The 26,444-nt window shown below is 40.7% G+C and overlaps 3 protein-coding genes and 1 long non-coding RNA gene across 11 annotated transcripts in view; 2 read left to right on the top strand and 2 right to left on the bottom strand.

Annotated features, from left to right (window-relative positions):
* Positions 1-114: 114 nt before the first annotated feature.
* On the bottom strand, positions 115-3,469 carry LOC116845275 (hsp90 co-chaperone Cdc37). Its single transcript, XM_032817802.1, has 6 exons — positions 3,322-3,469; positions 3,055-3,143; positions 2,419-2,552; positions 1,890-2,334; positions 727-1,032; positions 115-621 (listed from the first exon to the last, which is right to left on the bottom strand). The coding sequence occupies exons 2-6, from the start codon at positions 3,085-3,087 to the stop codon at positions 436-438; spliced, it is 1,104 nt and encodes a 367-aa protein (XP_032673693.1). The 5' UTR covers positions 3,088-3,143; positions 3,322-3,469; the 3' UTR covers positions 115-435.
* A 12-nt stretch (positions 3,470-3,481) lies between these two features.
* On the top strand, positions 3,482-8,032 carry LOC116845272 (integrator complex subunit 7). The gene is made up of 14 exons (XM_032817786.1): positions 3,482-3,747; positions 3,817-4,049; positions 4,140-4,459; positions 4,548-4,772; positions 4,849-5,098; positions 5,182-5,255; positions 5,354-5,499; positions 5,564-5,909; positions 6,038-6,297; positions 6,386-6,586; positions 6,654-6,747; positions 6,820-6,923; positions 6,994-7,495; positions 7,627-8,032. The coding sequence occupies exons 2-14, from the start codon at positions 3,959-3,961 to the stop codon at positions 7,897-7,899; spliced, it is 2,886 nt and encodes a 961-aa protein (XP_032673677.1). The 5' UTR covers positions 3,482-3,747; positions 3,817-3,958; the 3' UTR covers positions 7,900-8,032.
* Positions 7,351-8,853, bottom strand: LOC116845279. The gene is made up of 3 exons (XR_004378226.1): positions 8,637-8,853; positions 7,664-8,259; positions 7,351-7,484 (listed from the first exon to the last, which is right to left on the bottom strand). It is a non-coding gene; the product is annotated as an uncharacterized LOC116845279 (long non-coding RNA).
* Positions 8,854-8,864: 11 nt separating this feature from the next.
* LOC116845274 (lachesin-like) overlaps positions 8,865-26,444 on the top strand; it is a 46,512-nt gene continuing 28,932 nt past the window's right edge. For all 8 annotated transcript variants that reach the window (XR_004378223.1, XR_004378224.1, XM_032817800.1 and 5 more), the window contains exon 1: positions 8,865-9,118. The gene's annotated coding sequence lies outside the window, so the exon portion shown is untranslated. The remainder of the gene's footprint in view (positions 9,119-26,444) is intronic.

Here is a 26,444-nt window from a genome sequence, read left to right as displayed (position 1 = left end):
ATATATATATATATATATATATATATATATATATATATATATATATATATAAGAAGGCAATTTGAGTAACAACACAAGTTATACACAGAGGATTATATAGCACTTCAATACTAGTTACTTGCTCAAAAAAATGAGAAATAGTTATTCTACTCGGTTTATTCATATTGCTACACTTCTCGTATATGTTCCAAATGATTGTTATGTACGAAAAAGTATTTGTAAACTAATTCAAGTCAAATTAATAGAATGTATTGTGAAATAATACGCGATAAAAGCGGTTGATGCAGATAATAATCGTATTTCCGACGTTTTCCATTAATGACGACTTTATTTCAACGTATCCATCTCGCAAAGAATACTCGTGTAAATGAGAGATATTGATTTTTCACACACTGAGTATCCTACGTACGGTGCAGTCGATTAAAAATGCGTCATTTACTCCGGATCTGGCGTTTCCTTCGCAGCGTTCTGCTCCTCCTTTTCCTTGGCTTTCGCATCGGGAACCCACAGACCACTGTCGACGCATCGTTTCATGTGATATGTCGCTTCCTCTCCTGGCATTGTGGCTATTGTTTGTTGTAGCAGAGAAATATCCTGTGTCTCGAAGCATTTTTGTAGAGACTGAAATTAGCAAAAAAAAGAAATTTACAAATATATAGAGTGCAATTCGGTAATATCGGTTTTTTATGTTACATAAGTTGGCTTACAAGCTAAACTTCCATTTACCTCTGGAAGACTTTCGAACACTTCCACGGGATCAAGACCACCGGGACCTAAGCGAGCCTTCTTTTCCTCCTCTTCTGCCTGGCGAACAGCGTCGTCTATCTTCTCCGCTGCTCTCTTACGTATTCTGTCCTTAAATGCTCGTAGCTCGTCTTCGAAAGAGTTCTTATACTCCACTTCGGCGATTAGAATGCGACTGAAAAAGGAGCCAACACATGCTCGCGGATCAACGTCCAATTGCTTGGACAGCTCCAGTATGTATTGCATGCATATGCATTGATGAGCCACATGTTCCATCAGGTCATGTTTCTGAAAATATATGGTACTGCAATACGAAATCAATCGTTACCTGTGTCATTGGAAACTTAAGGAAAGTTACAAAAGACCTTTTTTGTAAGTCAATATGACCAAAGGCTTATAAGTCTACTTCTCTTTATTAAGGGAGATAAACACTATGATAGCTGAAAGAAATAGCTGTTTTTAGCGAATTTTTTGTGACGTCTATAAAACCGATAGATAAATAAATGTTTTTGTATTGAATTAGTCGTCTTTTAAATTGTTAAAAAATATTTTTCAACTTATAAAATGTGTCTGTAGTAGACTCTGCAAGTTTCATCGGCTCTGCACCTGGAGTCCTTAAAAGTCTGAAATTAAAAAACCCAAAATTTCCTTAAAGTATATAAATGTAATTTCAGTTAAGCGTACGGAAATTTTAATTGTTCGCAAAATAGCGTATGTTTAGAAAAATGTTCGAAAATCGTTCGAAAATCCAAAAAAATACCGTTTTTTGAGCGGAAATTTCAATCGTACAAAAGGTAAAAAACCTGTACGCTTAATTGAAACTACATTCATATACTTTAAGAAAATCTTGGGTTTTTTTTTTTTATTTTAAATGACTTTTAAGGACTCCAGGTGCAGGGCCGATGGAGCTTGCAGAGCCTACTATAGACATATTTTATACCAAAATAAAAATGTATTTTATCAAATAGAAAAATATTTTTCAACAGTTCAAAAGATAACTAATTTAATGCAAAAATATTTATTTATCTACCTGCTTTATAAGCGTCACAAAAAATTCGCTAAAAAGAGTTATTTTTTTACCATCAGTGTTTATCTCCCTTAAAAATAATCATAATAATATTAAAAACTTGGCTGCAACTACTCACTTCTTCCATCTCCAAATTGATGCACCAAATGACCAAATAGTTAGCTGTGTTCTCACAAACCAAATGTGGATTATCTAACAGAAATTTCTTACTGTCGTCATACTTTCTCAGCATGCCGAATTCCTTGAGCTTCTTCTCGTTTTCCTTGACAAACTGCTTCATTCGTTTCTCTTTTTCTTCATCAGACAGACTAGAATCATCGTCACTTCTAGGAGGCTTTTTATTTATCACAGTTTTTGTAAAGCCATCTTGACCAATAGTATCTACATTCCATGGTGTTAATCTCTCTTTCTTCTCTATTTCATCCTCCCTCTCTTTAATCTTTTTTTCTTCCTCCTCAAGATCCTGAAGAACTTTTTTCAGTGCAGTTAAATCACCTGAATCTTTTTGTTCACTTTCTAATCTAGCCAGCTTTTCCTTTGTGTTTTTTAGTTTTTTTAATGTCCTGAAATATAAATGATAATATTAGATAAGATCTTAACTTAGTTCCAACAGAGCAATATTTTCTAAGTAATGTTTTTGCTCATACTCTGCTTTTTTTCTTTCATGTTCTTCATGTTCTTTTTTACGTTCTTCCATTCTCTCAATTCGTGCCTGATGCCGCCATCTGAATAGTGATGGTGTATCAATATTTGGATGTGTATCATCTTCGTCATCTGAGATCTAGAAAAAAAAACAGCAGAATTATAATTTGTTACTGGTATAATGTACAATTTGATTTATATTATAAAAAACAACTTGGCTTCTAATAAAAAATAAACATCTGCTGGACTATGTACTGAAATATGTAGCAATATATAAGAATGTTGTTTTATCCTAAGTTCTTTTTTATACATGTAACAGAAGTTTGAAACTTGGTTTATACTAATGCTTTAACTATAACATGTCATGTCACCGGCGGGTAAACCATACGCCGATTTTCCCAACATCTTGGTAAACTTATTAATAATTATATACCTGCTTTTGTCTAATTTGAAGAATAAACAAAGGTAAACACGTGATTTAACTATTAGTTTACTAGGAGGTTGGAAAAATCGGCCCTTAACCTTTAGACTGTCGGGAAAGCCACTTTTGTGGCCATAAAGCCACTTTTGTGGCTTTCCCGGTAGTCTAAAGGTTAACGTGGAGTATTCTACAAACGTGTCGGAACGAATGGTGTTCTTACTTCGATGCTTTTCCACTTGCTGTAATCCACCATCGTTCAATACTTTCTTCCTTCCTTTTGTATATTTCACTTAGCTTTCAGACTTGATTCTACCAGAAAGAAGAAGATTCTACGTTAGCCCTTTCAGCCAAGATACCGAAGTCCAAGTTTCACAAAAATCCGATCCGAAAGTTCGGACGACGTGTTAGAATATGTCTTGTCGTCACGGCGGTTAGGCCGGAACTATCGTTCAATACTTGAGTAAAACGTTATTCGTTAGTTACTAACTTTTTGTGACACTTCGGCCAGTTGTTTTTTCACTGTGAATATGACGTAGAAGTTTACAAATCTCTTCTTTTAATTTTACAGGAGCGATGATCCTTCTATCACACTTGTGATAGCTTGATTGTCAACTGTACTGTCGACAGTCGTGAATTTCGATCCAGAATTGCCGCAAGAGAAGAACGAAAGATGTCACACTAGGTTTGTCCTTTTTTACCTATATGAGGACAACGAGACAACCGCGAAAACTACATATTTTTTACGAGTACAAAAATTTAAAGAAAAATAAAAAGAACACAATAGTGCAATGATTATTAATTTTCATACGTCATGAGTGACGAAAGGTTGAAAGGTTTTATTTTTAAACAATATGACTGTATGAGAGGTTAGGTGAATCTTGTTTCTGAATAATTCGATTCGACAGCTTACATAGTAAGTACACACGAAAGTGATTTCTTTCATGTCTGTAAAAATGTATTACTTCAATAAATCTGCTCTTAGGTTTGATAACGATTTGCACGTTGACGAGTAGGAAATTAGGTAACGTCCCACACAACATACAAAATATATCCATAATAATACACTATAAGTAACAGTATGGTTCTTTGAGTATTTTTTATGTAAAATTTACGTTGTGAGAATCATGATTGGTATGAGAATGAATGCATTTAACGATACTGGTCTCGGGGAACCCGAACAGGATGCAAATACGGCGCTTATAGAGCTCGATAAAGGTTAGTTTATACTTTTGACTTTTCAATCTGTACATTCATAATATTCATATAAAGAATATAAATTAAATATAAATTATTAATGTATTTCAGGTTTGCGTTCTGCAAAGACTGGAGAACAATGTGAAGCTATAGTACGTTTCCCTAGACTATTTGAAAAATATCCTTTTCCAATACTGATAAATTCCTCTCTGTTGAAATTGGCGGAAGTATTTCGTACAGGAAGTAACTTCTTACGAGTATGGGTTTTAAGGGTATGTCAGCAGAGTGAAAAGCATTTGGATAAGATCTTAAATGTAGACGAATTTGTTCGACGTATCTTCAGTGTCATACACTCGAATGATCCAGTTGCCAGAGCTCTAACTCTGCGTACTTTAGGCAGTGTAGCTGGTATTATTCCTGAGAGACAACAGGTACTACTGTTTGACAAAATATTCAATTCTATAGTGTGTAATCTGTAACTTTTGAAAGCTAGTGCTAATTATTAATATCTGTTGCAAGGTGCATCACAGCATTAGAAGATCCTTAGATTCCCATGACTCTGTTGAGGTAGAAGCTGCTATATATGCTGCTCAAATGTTTGCAGCACAATCTAAACTATTCGCTGTATCTATGTGCAGTAAGATTTCAGACATGATTAGAGGTCAAGTTACACCAGCCTCTATGAAATTGCAGCTTATACCCATTTTGCAATATATGCATCATGATACTTTCACAGCATCAATGGTAATATATCTTTTCTATAATCAAAATTTGATATCTATGTTTTTGTTATTAAATTCTTATAATTATGTTATTGAAGGTAAATGAATTATGTATGGAGTTACTTGCAAGTTATCCAGCAGCTGATTTTGTCAAGGTTACCCTAAGTGCACTAAGTACGCTAGCTTCTGCGACTCTAATAGATGTTCCACAACAAGTTGCATTATTGTTACGCTATCTACAAGATGACCCAAGACTGTCAGTCAAACGTCATGCTCTACATCTTCTGCATAGCTTAGCGAGAAGAGGAGCCCATCTTTGGCCTCAAGGTGCTCTCAACAATTTAATTGGTAAATGTTATTTATATATCGCTTATATCTTAAAGACTTAACATCTGTACAAATTGTATTAATTGCAATATTTCATAACTCAGAGAGTACCACGACACTTTTGCAAGATGGTACGAGAAATACAGATCTACTCATCCGTACTTTAGACGTAATTGAGGTCAGTATAAATTTATATAAATCTCAGCTGCAAATAATTTTACAATATTCTCTTACATACACACACACCCATATATATATTACATTTCTTCGATGCAGGTACTTAGCCAGAATGCCGTAACGTGTGACGCAAATATGAACGAAGATAGCCCCTTGTTACAATTATGTGTAAATGCTTGTTATTCACCTGATCTATTTGTATCAGTAAAAGCGACTACTATACTTGTTCGGATTGCTTGTTATTGGTATGTGTATATTATATTCTCTGTACAGAGAATGAATATTTGATAAAAATTATTATGTCGACAGTTATGAAGAAAGATTGCCTGTCTATGGCACACAGGACGTGATTTCCTGCCTCGAGTCTTTGATTGTATTATTGGCTTTGGATGACAAGCATTTACGTCAGTTGAAAGCGTGCTTACGTTCGACAGTGAAACTATGTCAATCACAGTCTAACCATTGCGCCGTGTTCGTAGACGCAATCGGTTCCACGCTCATTAACGCCAGCGCGGAAGATGATCAAAATGAGAAGCAAACGGTTGTTCTGTGCGAAGCTTTAGGTGCCATTGGTAGCTTAGTAGAAAATGTATTGTTGCCGCTTCTCCCTGATATTTTAATAAAACTTAAACAGACCTCGCATGTTCATACCAAGGTAAATGATTCTTTCATAATATATATATATATATAGATTTGTCTGCTTTATCCAAAAAAAGTTAGTCTTTTAGTAAACGATTTTATAAAATTTCATAAAACTCTTATTTAAGACTCTTATAATTTAAGGTGATGTTATGTACATTACTATTTCAAACGATGGCTGGGGGATATGAGTGGAATTCGGAATGCTTGGAGGCAATCGATGATGTTGTCAAAAACATAGATGGCTGGGCTAAATATCGAATTGCACGCAGTGCCGCAAGATATGGACATCATGCGATCGCCACTGAAATATTCAAAAGTTTAAAGGAAGCTGTAGCATCGGAACAACTGCACTTTTGGTTGTCTGGCTTGGAATTGGTTACAAAAGCAGAATGTTTTCTCATGTATGTATATCGTTTATTTCATTCGTATTTCTAATGCATTATTTTCTATATCTGTATGTTTTCTATATGATAATGTTTACATATAAAGAGATAAAATTGGAGACCAAGAGACTGTGAGTAAAATGAAGATTGTGGAGAAACTGAATGGAGCAATAGCGCATTATGCGAGTGCTTGTGCGTCTCTTAAAGCTGCCAGTACTCCGTTACGTAGTTTACAATTTGCGAGCGAATACTCCAAATTACGTTGCGAATTCTTACAAACTATAGCACAGCTGTTACACTCGTGCATGTAAGTGACAATATAGTGTCCGATTAAAAAGATTGTAGCAGAGTAGTTATAAAGATTTTATTTCTAGATCTTTGTGCACTGCACCACCACCTGCTATAGCTGTTACAGTTGTTGACACAACAAAAGACGAGCTTCAGAGATATGGACGTGTCACGCACCAGGTATAATTTACACAATTATGTTATAAATTTTTACAAATATAAGTTATAAATTGCTTTTTTCACATCTTTCAGTTAAGAAAATCCGCGCAAGATTTGAAAACTTGCGCAGAGAACTACCAGAAATTATATCAGTCGGCTTTCGACGCTGATCCGGGATCGTTGGCGAACATTCGGGCGTATCCTTTTAGAATATTTTTCAATCGAATGTCGCTTGCATCATATATTGCTTTAACTTGTCTCGTGTAGATTACAAGAAATGTGTCAATTAATGGCGACCAGTGTGGAACGAGTTTGCGGCGGACTTGGCGTATTAACTATGGATTTGCAGGGCGAAATGGCCTTTAATTTTGGCGGAACCGTGGAAATGCGACAATTAGTTCAGTGTTGCGCCGAATTACGTCGTTTAGCACCATCCTTTACGACGACTGAGGGTAAAGTCGGTGCCGTGAGTCATTTGAGAATCAATTGCTTGATATTGCAAACAACTTTGCTCGCTAATGGGACGATGCGGTTGCCGATGCCACGTTACTTCTTCCAAGCTCTACAGGCAACTAGTGTGAAACTGTCGGTATCTCCTCAACCACGTGTTCTCGGCGAACCTGTGTCTGTTCCGCAGGGTAGTCAATTGGCGCTTAAAGTCGAGGGAGTTTTGCGACATGGTCGACGAGCGTCCCTCTTCCGTTCTGTCGCTGCCGTGTGCATTTCTATCTCGACTACGCCACCCTCAAAGATAAATACTGACCAGAAGGTAAGGTGAAAACGTCTCATATTATTATTTGTGTGATTTATGTGATTATTATACTATAACTACACAACTATAATCTATCAAGAAAATTTTATTGGATTTATTCGCGATTTTTAAGCAATATTTATATACAGGATTCTAACATGAATGAGCTGCAGCAAACAGTAATACCTCATCGCGATTTCTTCGCTTGTGAGTTTCTGCTTTCCTTGGGATCTCCTGGATCTATGGCTGCAACATACCCGGTCGGTTCGACAAATGCTGGCAGTAGCGTCAGTAGTGGTCAATATCAGATTACAGCGAGTGCGAGTATACTCGATAAAGACGGCAATGTATGGAAATGCGGCCCGCGCTCCACTCTTCCCGTTAGGGTGCACGAAGAAACTGCGAAAAGAAAGTTACCTTAATGGAAACGTCTAATGCCACAATGCTTCGTATATTTATATAACATAATATCTAACATATAATATTTATATGTTATATTTATATATAACATATAATATATTTATGGTATTTTCAAATGAATTCTACATGAAGAGACTTTTGTACGTGATTACTCATAAACCTCCATCATTTTCCTAGGTGATTATATATTGTTACATACCATCATTATTAACACACGTTCGCTATCAGCGTCACACATATGTGATGCGCACCAATTTCTCACTTCAAAGTTGTCTATTAAAAATTTTCAATTCTACTTAACGCGTTTGCTACCAACGTCATATGTGTATATGTGTGTGTGCGTGTGACAGCGAGAATTCTCCCTATATCCATATAAATTTGTTTTACGCAATTACATGAAAATAAATACAATGTAACCTGTGAGGAAATTTCCCAAAATAAACCGTGTGGTAGCAAACGTATTAATTTATCCTTTGAGTAATTTTTTATTTAAACACACATTTTCTGCAAAATTCTCTCGTCGACAATTATATTTACTTAGACAATATTTTAAAATGATTTTTTGATTATCCTAAATTCTCATAATATGGTTGAAAAGAATCTTCACGAATTTTCATGCGTATCAAATAACCAAATTTAATGATAAAATTTTGAGTACAATTGCTTCACAGGTCCATCACAGGTTTACTATTTAATGTCAATCATAAAATTAAAATTATTATTTTATACGGGTTTTTACATTTGTTGAACTTCGTCATAGACTTTCCATCGAATCTTGCGTCATGATTTGCTCTCAATCACATTTTTTTTTAGGAGATAAATTTTGTCGTTCTTATTACTTTCGACACTTTTTCATTTCTTAAATAATAAAAATGTATAATTGTACGTAATAACGTAAGAGATTTGTTAGCAGATAATCGCGCGCGAGTCACGCAGGAGATATATGGGATGAAGTCAGCCGTTAAGTAGTGGGGGTCAGCGCTCGAGTAGACGCGTAAGCGCTAGCCAATAAGAGGGGGTTCGCGCGACTAGCGCGCCTCAGTCTCCCACTATCTCTACACTGGTGCGGTACGCGGCGTCACATCCGCGGGGAGCGCGCGTCAACGTATTTCGGCGTCCGACACCACTCGACACGGAGCAACAGTTATGTCCTCGAGGATCTTCGTACCGCTGCTGGCCGATCTACTGCTGCACTGCTGAACCTTCGTCGCGCCTAGTGCGGTAAGTCATTGCACACGACTTTTCATTTAACACGATCGCTTGTTTGCGAATTTTCGAACGTTCTCCTTTGCCGCGACGCTCGCAAAACATTCCCGCGCGATTAGAAAACTCTGCATAACAACAGCAAAAAACACTCTTATTTGAAATACTTTTTATAGTGAGTATAAGCGCGTACGGTATTTGTTGTCCTTTCCAACGACGCTTAACCTCTGCAAAGTTCCGACGGTATTGTTTCGCTTATCCGCATATTTTCGACGACAAACGCCATGTTCATCACATAAGAAATATTAATATGACAAAGTGTATTTGACGCGTACGAAATATTTCACAAGACAAGCAATATATCCGTTACGCTCCAATAGAATCATCATGTTCTAATAGAAATCGTCAAAATTGGCGCTGTGTGTTTGTGTCGATAATATGTTGCATCGTTTGGAAATCGATTTAGCGCTTCTAATTCAATTCAAATGAGCATTGCAATGCGGCCATTTTTATGTCTATGATCGAGTGATACTTGCGCATCTTGCGATTTCTATTGACTTCTAAAATATGAAACAAAGATCTATATTTCTAATCTTACTGTCACGAATACTGGATATGTAAATATTGAGACATGTCATACATGTCTTAATATTTATTTATCAAGGCTCTTATTCTAAACTTTCTTTTATCGACAAAAATCTCTTTGAATGTGGCTTACAAGTTGATTGGTATCTAATCATCTTTAGAGGCATTTTTATCAATAAAACAGAGTTTAAAAGAAAGTTTCCTACGATTTCCGACCTTACGCATATGCGTGTAAAATAAAGAATCGTACAAATAACTTAGTTATATAATATGAATGATATATATGAGACGCGAGGTGAATATCGCATATATATTTATCACTAAATTTTCAAAAATTATAATAAACTAGTGCAAGCATATAATTCTTGGGGTAACATACGGCAAAAACTTGACACGCTTGCCGCAGTCGTAATTGCAATTGGCGACGAAACAAATTACGGGTTATTATAAATAATTAATATTTTTTAAATATTTAATAATATTTTAAGAGATTAAATTTTTTAATATAATGGTAAAATTTTATTTTTACTGTTTATTATACGGTTGTGACTTTAACGTTTCATAATTTCATGATCCTCGACATTGTGTCTCGGCGTTTCGCATTATTTGCCCAATAAATAATTTCGCTTTCCGCGCGAGATCGAAGCGAATGCAACGAAACCGCGACCGGGGAGAAACGAAAATCAAGCATGTGCCGAACTTCGGCTTGAGATTAATTTCCCGGGCGGCCCTGGGGAGCTTCGAAAGCCGCGGACGCCGGACGAGGGCTCAAGGAATTGTATATGAGATCGAGCGCGGTTCTCAAGTTTGACGATAACAAGTACCCGCCGAGCCCCAAAATTGCGCGCGATCTGCGCGGTCGCTCGATGTTAAATGAAATCCGAATTGCCGTAATCTGCGCCGAAAGCAAGCGAGGGAAAGCCAGTTCGCAGTATCCGAGCAAAAGGTCTTTCCGCGGCCTTTCGTCGTGTTATCGCGCGCCGTCAGGCGATTACACGCGCCGTATAATTGAATTCGCCGATCTGTATAATCGCGGGAACTGAGTTAGACGACGCGCAACCGGCGCGATTTGCTAATATCACAATTTCGGACGTTAGCGTAACTCCATTATGCAGTATCCGGTACAAGGTTGTACGGCTGCTTGCAAACTAACATGTTAAGATAAAAAAATACCTGGATGCGTATTTGAGCTTGCACATTCTTGTTGCTTTAGTCTTTTAATGGTGCAAATATTTCAACATAAAATATATGTATATGTATATATTTAAATACATATATATATATATATATATATATATATATATATATATATATATATACACACACACACACACACATATACATACACAGAGTGAGTCACACCCCTAACGTTAGATTCTAAAATGTCTTGCTTTTTATATTAGAGGAAAATCTGTAAGGAATAAATTGTGTAGTTGGAAGGCTTGGATAACCACAATTTATCTTTCAACCACACTCATACATTTTTCTTTAACCCTTTCAATCTCAAGAGTAAAATTTTGATTTATTTATATTATTAGGGCATTTCTATGGCTTAGAATATTCAAAAATATTCTATGACTTAGAAAATTCAAAAATACAAAAACAAATTTATTGATTTTAATATTTTTTATATTGATTTTTTGATATTGGCAAGATTTGCAACTACTTGAAGCTCCGTAATGGAGAATAGAACATCCACAATTGTATGATGTCAGACTGAATCACTTAGCGAGAGCGGGGGAAAAGATAGAGCGGCAAAACCTGACCCACACAATTGTGGATATAGGGACTGTAAGGGCTAATATAAAAAGTAACAGAAATATTTCAGCATCTAATGTTAGGTGACTCATCCTGTATATTCTGTGTTGAAAAGTTAAATATTATTAAATTTAATTATTAAATTTAAAGACCAAGACAAATAAGAATATCCAGAGTTAGGTACATGTCCAAACAGCACTAATTTCATCTTAAGTGGCCGAAACATCTCGCCAAAGAGAAAGCTACGTATTTATGTTTTTTTTATCAAGTACGCCGTTTGGTATGTATGCCTTTGTGCGGAATTCTCCGCTATATTCATCACGAGTAAAATTTTTAGCGGGCTATTGATGTTTTTTTATTCTTTTTTTTCCTTTTTGACTATGAAAATGTTTGAAGATTATTTTTATAAAATTGCTCTCGAAACCCGCTCGAAAGTGCGATCTCCAAACTGCAGTCTGTAAAATAACGGCTTCGACTTATGACACGAAATTTGCTTCATCGCTTTGTAATTTATTTAAAGCCATTATCCTATCGGAAATTCTCCAGCGTTAATTCTGTTATCGCTACGTCCTAACGTAATGGTCCTTTAAGGAAAGCAAATTTCCAACGTGTTCAGCGTTACATAAAACGACCGCTATCCGGGTATTTTTTATGTAAAGGCATAAGAGAGAGAAAGAGAGAGGGAGAGAAATGACCAGAGAATGTCTGATTGATTTTTAGTGCTGGGAATTTAACGAGGCTCTTTGGAAAAGCTTTCAGAACAAATTTTAAATAATTCGCGCTTGGAAACATCGGCCACGTGCATTGAGTGGGTGATCGAACACACATTCATTTCGCAGTCAGATATATTTCTGTTAGAACAAAATAAAAATGCCCTCGAGTTCCGCGCGAAATATCCACGCGCATCTCTGCGAAATACGCGCTGCACGTTCGGAAACAAGTCGGAAAAGTGCGTGTGGGGGTAGCACACCCTCTCGAAGCTCACCGACGCCGCGGAGTTCAGCAGATTCCGCAAATTGCAAGAAAGGCTAATTTCTTGGCTCGCAGCGAAGCCGTTGTATCCCCCGGGAGGCCGCCACGCGTATCCCGGACTTCTCCGCAAGGCTTAATGCACAATGACTATGCCGCCGGTAGCGAGAACGTTGCGGTTGAATCTATATGTAGGGGGAACGCGATGTATGCAGTGGCGTGATTCGAACTACGCTTTCACAGGGAGGCGAGAGAGAGAGAGAGTGTGTGTGTGTGTGTGTGTGTGTGTGTGTGTGTGAGAGAGTGAGAGAGAGAGAGAGAGAGAGAGAGAGAGAGAGAGAGAGAGAGAGAGAGAGAGAGAGAGAGAGAGAGAGAGAGAGAGAGAGAGAGAGAGAGAGAGAGAGAGAGAGAGAGAGAGAGAGAGAGAGAGAGAGAGAGAGAGAGAGAGAGAGAGAGAGAGAGAGAGAGAGAGAGAGAGAGAGAGAGAGAGAGAGAGAGAGAGAGAGAGTGTGTGTGTGTGTGTGTGTGTGTGTGTGTGAGTGAGTGAGTGAGTGAGAGAGAGGGAGAGAGAAAGGCCGAGAAGTGGAGGCCGACAGTAGAGTAGTTGTGCTAAATGGTTCGCAAACTAATGTTCAAAATTCGGGCACTGCCGCGAGACCGCGTGGGGGTGGGAAGGAAACGCGCGCGCGAGTTAGCGAGCGCACGTCTCTCTGTGCGGAAAGAGTAGAGAGAAGCGGATGAGGTAGAGTTGTAGCAACCCGCGACGACGACGTCGGCAGAATGTGGCACCTCGACCCTCTTGCTCGCCTGAAATACTCGTCGTGGTCTGTTCCGCGGGCGCGTGCGATCATGAATTATTAAACAGCGCTCTTACGTCCGTCGCGCGTCTTTAATCATCGCCGCCGTTGAAAATCAAAGGCGAACGTAATGCGATTTTCGGGCATTATCTGAATGGAAAATGGCGCTAATCGACGACGAGCGGGATCATTTAAAAGTCCATCAGAAATCAACTTGGAAATATCCGCGGGAACTCGGTCGCGCGAAAGTCACCGGTGTTTCCCGTGCCTGGTCGTCGCCCGACTAGAAATTTATCCCTTAGCCGTGGTCGGCTTGATTCCAACCAGTCATCTGGTTTGTACATATAATAAGTTCGGTTGGATTCATCAGATTTCTCTGGAAATTCTGGAAATATGAATGTGAACTGGAAATTCCTCTTAAAATTACCAGAGTTGTGTTCAAGTTAACAAGTTTTCCACTTAACTTGAACAAAATTCTGGTAACTTTAACCAAAATTTTCTGGCTCGTTCGCGCTTCACCAGAAATTTTCAATCCAATCAAACTTCTCTTTCCGTGTACCGATGACCGCATTTAACCTGTTAATAATTACAATCTTATTAATCATTATCAGGACCCGATAACATCATCTTATACAGATCGGATAACTGATTAGGACCTCACGGAAAAAAATAATTTGCTGCAGCAGCAAACTAATTTGCTTCATATGGACAGTTAAATATAATTCGCTGTGTTAGCTACTTTTTCTTTGCAGCAGGAACCTATTTTCTTGCTATAATAACAGGAAAGTCTGCTCCTACAACAAGAAAAGTGACGAATTTGCTACAGATGGACAATTGTAGCAACTGATGGACTATAAACATAATTTACTGCTTTAGTTATTTTTTTGTTGCAGGAGCAGATTTTCTTGTTATCATAGCAAGGAAATTGTCTCCTGCAGCAAAGAAAAAGTGGCTAATATAACAAATTATGTTAGTTGTCCATATGTAACAGATCTTTTTTTTCGTGCTGTGTTAAAGGCCATGAAATAAATTTCTAATCGGACGTCGGGATGTCCGCTATATATATAATTATTCGATCAAGATCGCATTCCCTCTTCCCCTCCTCTCGCGCCGTGGATCGCGATCGTTTCGCGACTGAATTTCTCACGGAGCGTGGGCCATGCTACGCGAATGGCTGGTGTGCACCGGGAAATGGAAATAAGATCCTGTCCATTTTTCTATGCATAGAAAGTGTCATTTCCTTTGTATGTACACGGAACTGATATCTTATTTTCCGGCGCGCGATCGAAACGCGATTTCCCGCGGATCGCCCGCGCACAGGTTTATGCTCTTCTACGCGTTCATCGCGGTGATCGGTTGTCACGTGGAAACACGCGGTAAAATGATCACAATACAGTCGAGAATGTTTTTTTTCCAAGGCACGCGACAGCGTCGGTATTCCGTGTAAACACTGCATAGCCAAAGTGAGTGACTGACGATTTAAAATGGATAATTCAGTTACACTGAGAAAGAAATATTTGGTATTCGCGACTACAATACACACAGAGAAATAATTACTACGAGTTACAGCCGAGAGAAAATCATTCCTTTTATTAAATTCTTATTACGTTACCGCTACCGTTTTACCACGAAAAAATATAGTCGAAGCTAAAAATAACTATAATTTTTGTTAAATAAAACCACTTGTTTCTCTCAATACACGGGAAATACCTTCCTATAAATGTTCGTTAAACATCATGTTTTCGCGCGCAGAGTTTTCGCGCGATTTCCTTCGCGAGCTCGTCGAACTCCATTTATTATTTATTGTTTTCATTTCTCAAATAACTGCTATGCAAAATGTTGAATCACCGCGGCTCTGTGCCACCTCTCTCTTTCTCTCCTTCTCTTTCTCTACGCTGTAATAGATTTAAATGAAAGCACACTACAATGCAGCAGCGTGGCGTTGTGCGTCTGGTCACTTTATTGTTGGAAGAAGCATGCCCAAGCCGCAATGGCATTTTGTCGAGAGAACTCGGCTCGTATATATCGGTATCGGCAAGTTCCGTCGGAAAACAGATTGCTTAGCGTCGATACAACTTTGTCGGAAGTGTTTGGCTACGTATCGATACCTCATATAAACCGTTTGTTTAACTTCGGAAGTAGGGAAAAAGCGGTCTTTCTCTCTCCCCTCTCTCTCTCTCTCTCTCTCTCATTCTCCCGAGTGGCGGCAGTAGACGGAAAATCGGGAAATTCTCCGTCGAGCGCGATAAGATACAGGAACACACTCGGTCTAGTAGAACGGAGCAGGTACTGCGTTGCAAAAATCCTGAATAAATACAGCTTTGTCCTTCGCGTGGATGTAATCGCGGGTCCGTTTGTTTAACGCGCGTGTACCGCTCACGTGTAATGTATTTTTGCGCGAAGAGTTACGAGACGCGCGGCGAGAGCCCGGAAAAATGCGTACGCGTACGCCTTTTCGGGCGTAATGACGTGCGCGGGGTCCTTCATTTCGTCGAGGTTTTATTGATACAGGACTGTGTACCTTCGAGCCTGGTTGAAATCGAGATTACAGAATGCTGACGACAAGGGCGCGCATATTTTCCCCGATATATGCCACGACAGCGGCGGTTCTATATGCGATGCAATAGTGCGGAATTTAATTAACAAGTCACATTATACTTATTACGGATAATTGCAAGACGTTCCAGGGTACACGGTATCGCGACTCTATCTCTGTCTCTTTCTCTCTTTCCCTCTCGGTGTATTCTCTGGGATACAATATATTGGATTGTATGAGTTTAGAGTGAGTAATTTCGGTGATTTTAGGAAAAATGAAACGCGATTGTATTTTTATGTAGTCGTTTTGTACAAATAAAATATACGTGCACCAAACACAATAGGGCGGTCTCGAGCGACAGATGCTGCGTTCCGCCTAAAGTGTGATTCCATTTTCATAAGCAGATTGTGTCGTTTGAGGGAAGGTAATTGAGAATAAAATTATTTTCCACGCGGGGTTTGTCGGGATGCAACGTCGCGAAAGGATAATTGTCGCGTCGTCGGGCGCCGTCAAGGAAACGCGGTAATCGCGTTTGAATTCCACAAGGACCGGGAGAGTCTGCACGCGCCTCGCGATTTAATTCCGAGATTATGTTAAATGGACATTCGCAAATGATAACCCGCGTTTAACGTATTATTCGCCGATATCCAAGCTAATCGTTTGCACAATCCGCACTTATTGATTGCGCTGCATACCGATAATCCCATTTATATTACATACAAACGTGATTTCGGCAATATATATATATATATATATATATATATATATATATATTGTATTATAACGTGCGCTAATTAAGCGCGAGTTACTGCGGAAAACGTATTAGCGACGTAAAATTTAATTAGTAGAACGCTCCTCGCGCGCACACAAACGTGCGACATCCGAGCTTCTTTCTCTTTTTTCCTCTTTTTTCGAAGTGTAGCGCCGATAAAATTGCATCGACTGTCAGAGAGCACTTCCGATGAGAAGCGGCGACGCCAAATTTTCCGAGCGACGCGACCGCAACCGGATAATATTGTTATAAGCATTATCTCCCGATGTCGTGTTTTTCCGAGCTCTCCCGGTCGCGCCTCCTCACCGTCGGAGATTTCTGCATCAATTTTCGAAACATAAATTGTTGAAATACACGCGTTCGAATATACGGCGGGCAGACACGCGTTATTGCATTTTATCGGAAATATGCCTGAAAATTTTGCCGGGATGGAGATCACAAAAAATGATAACAATGCGTCAGGGGGGGGGAGTTTGTCACATTCCTACACGCACGTGAAAGGGATAGAATTTTATATGCGCGCGCGCACGCGCGCGTAGATGTTTTCAAAAGCCTGAAATTAAGCTGCCTTATTACCCTCCTTATCCACCGCCTCGGCAACATTCTTGCCCCGCTTCTGGCACGCTTTATGTACACGCGTGAGTGCCTGCGAGGATACTTTCGAAGGTGAATGAAATTTGTAGCTTATGAATAAATCAACAAGCCCGAAGATAAGCTAAAAGACGTTAAACTTGGACGCGTGATCTTTTAAGCCGCGTGAAAGCTGTTCACGATCGTTAACGGGACAGAACGCCCGTTGCGATGTGACCACGCTGGCGCGACACGGTAATCGCGAATTAAATCCGTAAGAAGTAGCGTAAGCTCAAATTGCCGCACTGCCGCCGCATAATAATCGCATAATACTGCGCGCACGTTGCTTTGCTATTTCTCTTTGTGCGAATTTCGTATTTGGCACGCGACAAAATGCAATATTTGTTCGTATTTTGCAGCACTTGATGCTTCCGTACACACACATACATATCGAGAGAGACAACACACAGTTTTGATACACGCAGTTACGATTCATACCTTGTAAGTTTAATCATGGGGGTATAAATGCGCAAGTTTAATTGCTATCGCGCCACCCTCCTCCGGACAATCGCGGCGGCAATAGCATGCAAAATAAATCATCCGCGCGGACATTTTTTCTTCGCCGCGAAACGCCACGCTGTAAAGGCCACTCTACAATTGCGTAAGCGTGGTTGTAAACTATTGCAGATGATTATGACAACCAATCAAAATAATGCAATCAGTAAATAAAACACACTAATTGGTTGATCATTACGTTCACGATCACGCTTACGCAATTGTGGAATGGGCTTAACGCGTAAAATGGTAAGGTCGGCCGAAACATTGACCTTTCCTACCGTATCGCCGTGTACACCTCCGCGATCGGTGGCCGAAACCGGGGAGGAAGTGACGAAAGTGAAGGACAGGAGTAATGGACAGGGTACGGGTGGAGTGGCTTTCCGGCTAGGATAGGGGCATTTGTTCCGTCGACGGTAACGCGCGCCTCGTAATAAACATGCCGCGCGCCGTGGCGGACTGACTGATGAGACCGTTCACCGGATAGATCTATGTTATTGGTTACCGCCGATACCGATGAGCCATCGAACGGCGAGAGGTACCTATTCGTTGTGAGCCGAATGAACGAACGAACGAACGGACGAGCGAGCGAGCGAGCGAGCGAGCAAGCGAACGAACGGCAGTAATTATTGCGAGCTACGGTCTTTCTTCGTTTCTCCCCCTTGGTAACTCTTCTTCCCGACCGGCCGATCTTCGTGCATGCCCGCATTTGCGAATGCAAGTTACCCCTTGCCCGGCATCCACCTGCCGTTCTGCAACCCCCGCGTGTATCCTCCCGCTGAATAACGGGGTCACCGCCACGAGGATGCTTCCGTCGGTGTGCTTTGTCCCTGCGATTTAATTTTATAACTTGATCCTTTCGCGGTGTATCGAGCAGCTGTATACACACTGAGATAAAAGATATCCAAAGAAAGCAAAAAAATACTTAATAGGTATCGGATGACATATTTACTGAAATCGACATTCTTTTATCCAAGTAACATAAACAACTGCTCTCGTGAAAAATTAAAGTTTTACGAAAATGAGAGGGAAGATATTTGAAACTACACTATGTGAGAGAGAGATAGAGAGAGAGAGAGAAGGTATCTGAGAAGTAAGAAATACTTATTTCGGCGGGTACTAATAACATATTTACTTAAATTTCGATTCTTTTATCCAGAATAGAAAAACAATGGCTATGTATATTTTCCTAGTTGAAAAATATGTTATATCAATATAGGGGAGACCGAGGCTAGTTAGCTACCGGGGTTAGCAAAATCGATCACTTCCATAATCGATCACTCTGTTCTTTAACATATTTCAGAATCGAGCAAGCAGGAATTTCAAAGCCATCTTTGATATGTTTAAACATCTTGCTTGTTTAATTCTGTAACTTGTTAGAAAATAGCTGAAATAATCGTTTTTGCCAACTTACCCCTAAGTTGGCTTACTTGCCAACTAACTTAGGTCTCCCCTACTATTAATATTCACCGCGGAGTTAATTGTTTATTTCTCTTTTTTCTCAATATACGATATTTGAAACTTCGTATCTCAACTTTACATTTTTATGTAAATTTGTTTTCAGAAATTATGAATGAATTTGATTCAATGAAATAAATTCTTTCTTTCCGTGCGTCAATGCTTAGATAGAGTTCAATGTTTACATTTCTTATTGAAAATGGCTCAAAGCGGAGCGAAACGTATATGTATTGTTTTTGTATTTATATGACCATTAGATATCAATATCCAGCCTCAAAATTTAGCTTTATTATTGGCTCTTATTTACCTGTTTCTTAATTTTCTTTATTTAAATTTGATTCACTTATGTGTGAAATTGTACGAGTCGCGGCTTTTCCTCCGCGTAATCATTACGAATGCACGCGTCATTTCTCTCCGTTTGCTCTTAGAGTCTTTTTTGGGAGAAGTTATACTTCGATTTCGCCCCGGAAAAGCTAGTCGACGGGGAGAGAGAGAGTCACGGACAGGTTCTCGCGTTATGGCGAAATATAAATTGCGTGACGCTGTCCATACCGGATGTGTGCCGCGCTATTGGTTGATATTTCGGTCCCGTCCGATAGACTCGCACTTTACGTAAATGAAAACGCCCGCCGCGCGCGAACTACATAGTTCGGAACATTCCCGGTTGAGATGTTAGTAGGGCGTGTAAATAATGCTTTGATCTTTGTTTATATCGTGTTTTACAAAGTGTCGAAATGTGTGCGGGGACTGTCCCCATTCACACCGCGTGTTTAACATTAAACGCAGCCGTTTGATACTAATCCCCTTATTTACATCGATCGTATATCCGATATTTAATAAATATTAAAGCAAAATCATATTATTGCAATTAATATTAAATATACGTGTGCAACGCTCGCGGGACAGCACGCGAGTGTGTTAATTTTTACATTACCGAAAAATGAAATCACGTTTCACAAAACGCACATATGACTTAATAACGTAATTGGCCAACGTTAATTATTATTGGGGTTGACAATAGCATTGGCCAGTCGCTATTGAAAGATATCGCGTCGAAATGTACTTAACGCGCGAGATACGCTTCGTAAAGCGTACGAATGTCTTTCTCTTTCCTCCTCTCGACGAAGTCGCTGGCTTAATACCAGGATGCAAAAGAATATCCGGGAATATCGAAGGGAATTTTGCAAAAAGACGTCGGTGAGGTCCATTTCCTGGGCGGCGGAATCGTTGCTTTCCATAAATCTTCCCCCGCGCGTCAACTATTTATCTTTGAAATATGTCGGCAAGCGACACAGTAACCGCATGATTCGTGTGCTTTTCCGCGCGACTCTCTACAAGTGGTATCGTCGCGTTCGTGCACTATTCACATGTCCGACGTCTCCTTACCAAAAAATGGAAATCAGAAAACGGGCGATATATTAACTGTGCTGTGAGGCGCGCGTGTGCTTTCTAAAAAATTCTCACAATAATTTATACTAATTATTATAATCCATAATGTCGTGTGTACAATTATTTTCTGCACTGAAAAAAATGCTTGGAAATTTATTTGTGGGACATAAAGTTTATTTCTGTGAAATAATATCTATTTCTGTTTGTGAATACACTTTATACACCAAAAATAAATTTTCAAATATTCTTTTTCTAATTGTATTAGGATTTTCCTCCAACTTACATAGCCAAAAAGGAGACTTGTATTGCAATTCTAGACAAAATCGTAAAACTCGTAACTTGTTTTCGTAAGACTCGTAAGAACTTATGAGTAGATCTGCAATTCTATGCTGACCGTATGTCATATGATAACTCGTAAATATCTACGATTTTTTTTTATTTTTTTGTAAGCTATGACTCGAATATATTTAATATATTTACTCGAATATATTTGTTTAGAGTTGCAACATTGGTTTACAATTATGTTTCTTAACCGCACACATCCATCCATTTCTTATTTCTTCCAATCCAGCTACTAATATTCCCATAGTTACATTACCTCTTTCTAATTGACTTTATAATATCATCCTCTTAAATTCTCATTCCTACTATTCATAATTTTCCCTATCTGACCCCCATACTTAATCCCCTTTTTCCAAACTCACGCGCCACGTTGATCAAGCATTCACACCCTTGCACGCCAAGTACTTTCTCAGTGTACACTAAGAATTTATTTACGAGATATAAAGTTTATTCGCAGAAATAAACTTTATTTCACAGAAATCGACTTTACATCCCACAAATAAATTTTCAAATATTCTTTTTCTCAACGTAGGGCAGACTTATTCTATCTCGCACAAAAAAAGGCCTGATTATCGTTAATTCGGCGACCATTGCCTACCGCGCGTTGCGATAATTATTTAAAGAGTCACCGCGGTACGATACAAATGCGAAATGCCGCATACACATCGGAGGTGTGCCACATAACACACTTGAGCTGCCTGACATGCAATTTCAATGTAGCATCAGGTGACTCCGCTGTTATCGCCATAATACCGCAATTCGAATTATTATCAGCGTGTTGCCACGTCGTATCGCGCCGCCGATACATCTGACGGATTAACGAGTTACGAGGTTACCGTGAAATAGAAGTATCTATTAATTTCATTCGGAGGCACGCAACGCGTGTCGCGCACGAGACTCGTAATATCGCAACAACAATCTACCCTTGCCGTTTCTTTTTCCTTGCTACTCATTACGGTCGCCGAATAATATAGCCTTTATATCTTCGCAAATCTCCGTATGCGCCGGTCTATATCCATCTGAAGTCCGTCGGCAGCTTCGGCGAGATCGCTCCGCGTTCTAAAGGAGAATTTAATAATCCGAAACGTAATTTATTTGGATTACGCTTATGCATTAGAATCGCGAGATCCTCTCGCGTCGGGTAATACGCCGGTAACATCTTCGCGCTAATTAAAATTATATCGCGTGACGCTCCTCATTATTATCGGCGACGTAATTAGTGCAACTGAGGAGACGCTACGACGTCGTACGTACACAAAACACGCGCGCGCGGACAGGAATGCACTTATGGCGCGTATCATTCGGCTGTCCAGCGAGAATCGCATAAAAATTAACGGCGGTAATCTCCGTCGCGCGGATTTATTTTAATTAAGTCCGCACCGCGTAACTAACTCGGACCGTTCATTTTCAATCCCGGAGTCATTCGCGTAAATCCAATTGCATCTTTCTCACTCTTTCTCTCTCTTATTCCCCGCAGCCTCTCTCGTTCTCTCTCTCTCTCTCTCTCTCCGCTTTTGACTATAATCGGTTCGTCTTTTGCATCGTAAACGCTTAATGGAATCGTATCTACCGCGTATTCACTATTACCGCGCTAACAAATAGAATAACTCTCGTTACTCGGATCTCACATCGCGCGCATTCCGGACAAAACATGAAATCGTTGCAACGATTCGCAACACACTTCGAAAACAAGAGCGCGCCCTCCTCCTCCCCCACATCATCGGCCGAAAGCAGGCAGCAGCAGTAGCAGGCTAATCTCCTTCGTACAAACCGATTCAGTTATCGTGATAAACTAACAGGTACTCCCGTTACCGCCTAAACGGATCGATATTTATTCGGGATAGACGATCCGCGGAAGCGGATCTCGCTCTGGTATCTATCTGCGCGAGATGCTCTCCGTGCTCGACCGTGAGCGTTAAATAATCGTGGACGGAAGCTACTTCGCCCACCATCGCCATCGCCGCCGCCACGTCGTGCCGCAACGCCGGCTTATTACATGCCCCCGCGCTCTGTTATTATTTGTTATCGCCGGTGCACGGCTCACTAATTATATTTACCTTGGCGCATACGCGAATTCTTGCGGAATCTTTATTCGTGGCGTGTGTTTACGCACGAAAATTGGCATTACGATAACGAGTTTATAACGCCGCAATAATTCCACTCCTAATAATATTTTGAAATCACCGGAATACTGCTGAATATTACCCTCGTTATTAAATAACATCGAATGATTTGTGTAAACCGAGTAAAATTGCATGCACGTGCGAATCAACACCGCGCCTATGGCTCGGTTTGACTTTTGCTCCCGCTCGTTCTCTTCACACGACTCCCCGAACCCGCGAATCCTCTTCCGAATTCTCCTGCGAATATTCTCGTGCGGCCAAAGGGCGCAGAAATGTGCAGAAACGGCGGTGGACTCGTAGAAAGCGATCGTCGGGGAAGATCGTTCAGGTGGAAGACGCGCGAGTTCGCGCCACGAGGGAAAATGCAATGACGCCCCGAGCAGCGCCATTATCATAATTTTTCGCAAATGAACGCCAAACGAACGCAACGCGTATGAGGAGCGTAACGCGTGGCGCGCCAGATAACGGTGCGAGGGAGGAGGGGGAGGCCGGGTACGAAACAGATAGCCGAGGGGGCGAAAGAGGGCCAGGGTGCGCGCGCGGCGGTGAAAAGGCGCACCTGCTGTATCTCTATGTGTGCGCCCAGCCCGCGGGGTGCAACTTAATGAGCTTCCTGTGTTGGTTCCGCTTTTAGCGCGTAACTCGACGTTTCTCCCTCTCCTTTTCTTTCCTTCTCTCTCTCTCTCTCTCTCTCTCTCTCTCGCGCGCGCGCGCGCGCACGTTCTCTCCTATCTTCTCTCGTCTCGTTGAACGAGAGTCCGTCATCATCCCCCGTCCTGCGAAGTATCATCCAGCCGCGTAAATCTCGCGGTTGAGAACGAACCGCGCGCGATACCGTCGGCAATCACGGAGCGTCGCGAATTAGCCGGTTGTCCATCTCTCGAATGCGACGGAATGAACATCCGCGGAACTGAATAGACCGGGAGAACCGCGAAAAGTTCTCGCGGCGATCTGAAAGCGATATCTCGTCAGCTCTGAGAGCGATCAGTTCTGCAATTTCCTTAGATTCTCGTTAATTTGACGATCACGGCTCAGTAAGTTCGATCCCCATGTTGGAACCGTGCGGATTCGTCGATCGACGGCGCGAAGCACGCGAAAAGGGGTGGGAAAGAATAAATGAGACGTCGCGCGGGGGATCAATATTGCGAAGGGCGATGAGAGAGCGAATTATGTAACTGGACTTTTCAGTCTTGTTTGATCACTCCAAGAAAATGTAATCTCATCTTTAGCGAGATCCTCTGAACCCTGAAAGACTTTACTCTTAAATACGACCCTTCGTGAGAATTCTTATATAAAACTAAAAAATTTTAAGTAATACCCTAGTATTAAGTAATAAATTTTAACAATACCCTTAGCCCCATATCAATTGTTGTCACCTGAAACTTGTCTCATGTGAGATATTCAGATTTTCATTTAAGCATTTTGTCATATATATTACTGCATTCATCTTGGCGCATATAATTTACTTTTCTTTTCTTCCTTAATTTTTTTAATTTAAATATATTGCACTATATTAAAGGAGATATTTTCTTTTCCGTAAACAAATAAATAACTTTTTTTTCACAAAGACATCTAAATTTTTTAGTTGAGTAACGACGCGTATGACATTTATTTTAACATTTTAATTGAAAAAATTTCTTAAATTTGTCATATTAATGATGGTTACTTAATATTTGTCTTAGGTGAGATACTCAGACTTAAATTTAAAGTTAGATGTGAATCTTTCAACTGATTCGCAATTGCAAATGTAATATCACATATATTATGTGATTCAAATAGAAAATTCAAATCTAAATTCGTATCTGAATATCACACGTGGAACAAGTCTCAAATAATGACTATTAATACGAACCTGAGTATCTCACTTGAGACAAGTTCTCGTAATAATTATTAACACAGGCTTTAAAGTTAGAGGAATTACGTCTTTCGTCTACAACATAAGTTTTGCTTGTCGCGTCTTGTATCGCTCATAAGATTGCAGCATTCTGCTACAAGTAAACATGTTCCTCTTGATTCAAAGGGAGAACAAACTTTGGTATCACATTTAGTAGATTTCCGATTAATATTTCGTCAGAAGTGGAAAACTCTTTCAGTAAAAGTTCTCGCTCAGAATATGGTATCGCGAGAGACAGCACCTTGCAATTAGTAGTCCTCTTTTTGAGTGATGATAAAATGCAGACTCGTCCCGCGATTGCCCTTGGATCATGCGCAATAAAGACGCGATAGTGCGCGAATTATTTACCCGCAAACATAATATAATTCGCTTATATCGGAGGCTCTCTCGTCGACTCACTCGCAGAGAACTTTTCTCTCGTCGCTACTTTCGCGTGTTACTTCTGGATCCGCCGTTAGAGAGAGGTTACTCGCGAACGCCAATTCCCCCGCGTTCTCCACCGCAATCCCATCGGATCCGCTTTGCGAGAGGCGCGTCTAGGAAGTAACAAATTCTCCAATTCTTCGGCTCCCGCTGCTGCTCTCGCTCTCGCGGAACCGATTGTTCGTTACTCAACGAACGAACAAACGAACGAAGATACGGAAATCATGTATCGATTCTCGTCGAGTGCAAATGTTACGTAACACGTGAACTCTCCGTCCACCCTCTTGCGCATCGTGTCTCTAATTCCGCCGACTCCCTCCCCTCTGCGCCCCGCGCACTTTTATTATTCACGTATCTCGACTATTGCGTTCTCCGCGGCATTTTTGCCTGGAATATCGTCGCGCGTTTTATCCCGGATCTCAAAAGGGAGCACGGAGTTTCGATCGCATCTCTCTATCTATCCTGCCGGCGTATGCGTTCGCTATTCTTTACGGAATGCACGAAGGCAATCGATGTCGAGCTTGATCCGCATCTCTCTCCAAATGCACACGCACGTCGCAATCCAAATACCAGTCTCTGATTCCACGATAAATCGCGGCCGCGAAAATTCTCGATGTAGCGGGTGCGTCGGGGCGACATCCTCTGATGCACCGCAACCGTCGCGAAAACGAAGGGTTCGCAAATATTCGCGGATGGGTCATGGTCCACGTGAATCCCCCGGTTCTCCCTTCATTCCGTTTCTAATTCTCCACGAGAGAGGCTCGACTACATCCGCTCGCGTTTCTCTCCTCTCCTCCACTCCTCTCATTTTTCTCCTCGTCTCTCGCTCAGAATCCATCACGTCGTATTAGCGAGGGGATCAGCGAGACGCACAATACCAGGGCGCGCCGACGCTCGGCGTTCGAATGCCGCCCGTTGCCGCGCGACGCGCGTGGAGAAGTGAACACCGGGATAACACCCTGGCACTGCAAAGTGCTGCGGCCGCGCCAACTTATCGCCGCTAAGCCTCTTTACGAATGTAGCCCTTTTCCCGGCGACCGGCGCCGCGACTTCCTCGGTGACCCGATTTTCCGCGGGATTTTTCGCGGGATCATTCTAATCGGCCGCGCGCACGTGCTGCGCTCGATGCCGCCTCGACGACGAGCCAGGGATTAAGCCTTGGCGACGGGAGGT

This window comes from Odontomachus brunneus, unplaced genomic scaffold, assembly GCF_010583005.1.
Source record: "Odontomachus brunneus isolate Ranch 3 - 2012 unplaced genomic scaffold, Obru_v1 Obru_scaffold_050, whole genome shotgun sequence".
In the NCBI taxonomy this organism is placed as follows: Eukaryota; Metazoa; Arthropoda; class Insecta; order Hymenoptera; family Formicidae; genus Odontomachus; species Odontomachus brunneus.
Note: the sequence above shows the minus strand (reverse complement) of the source record. Positions and strands in the feature narration are given on the sequence as shown.

Bases quoted from the DNA above. Each gene is read 5' to 3' on its own strand.
- LOC116845272 (XM_032817786.1), top strand. From the start codon at position 3,959: ATGATTGGTATGAGAATGAATGCATTTAACGATACTGGTCTCGGGGAA. The intron at 4,773-4,848 runs GTAATATATCTT...ATGTTATTGAAG, and splicing joins ATACTTTCACAGCATCAATG to GTAAATGAATTATGTATGGA. The intron at 6,298-6,385 runs GTATGTATATCG...TTACATATAAAG, and splicing joins AAAGCAGAATGTTTTCTCAT to AGATAAAATTGGAGACCAAG.
- LOC116845275 (XM_032817802.1), bottom strand. From the start codon at position 3,087: ATGGTGGATTACAGCAAGTGGAAAAGCATCGAA. The intron at 2,335-2,418 runs GTATGAGCAAAA...TTTATATTTCAG, and splicing joins CATGAAAGAAAAAAAGCAGA to GACATTAAAAAAACTAAAAA. The intron at 622-726 runs GTAAATGGAAGT...TGCTAATTTCAG, and splicing joins TGTTCGAAAGTCTTCCAGAG to TCTCTACAAAAATGCTTCGA.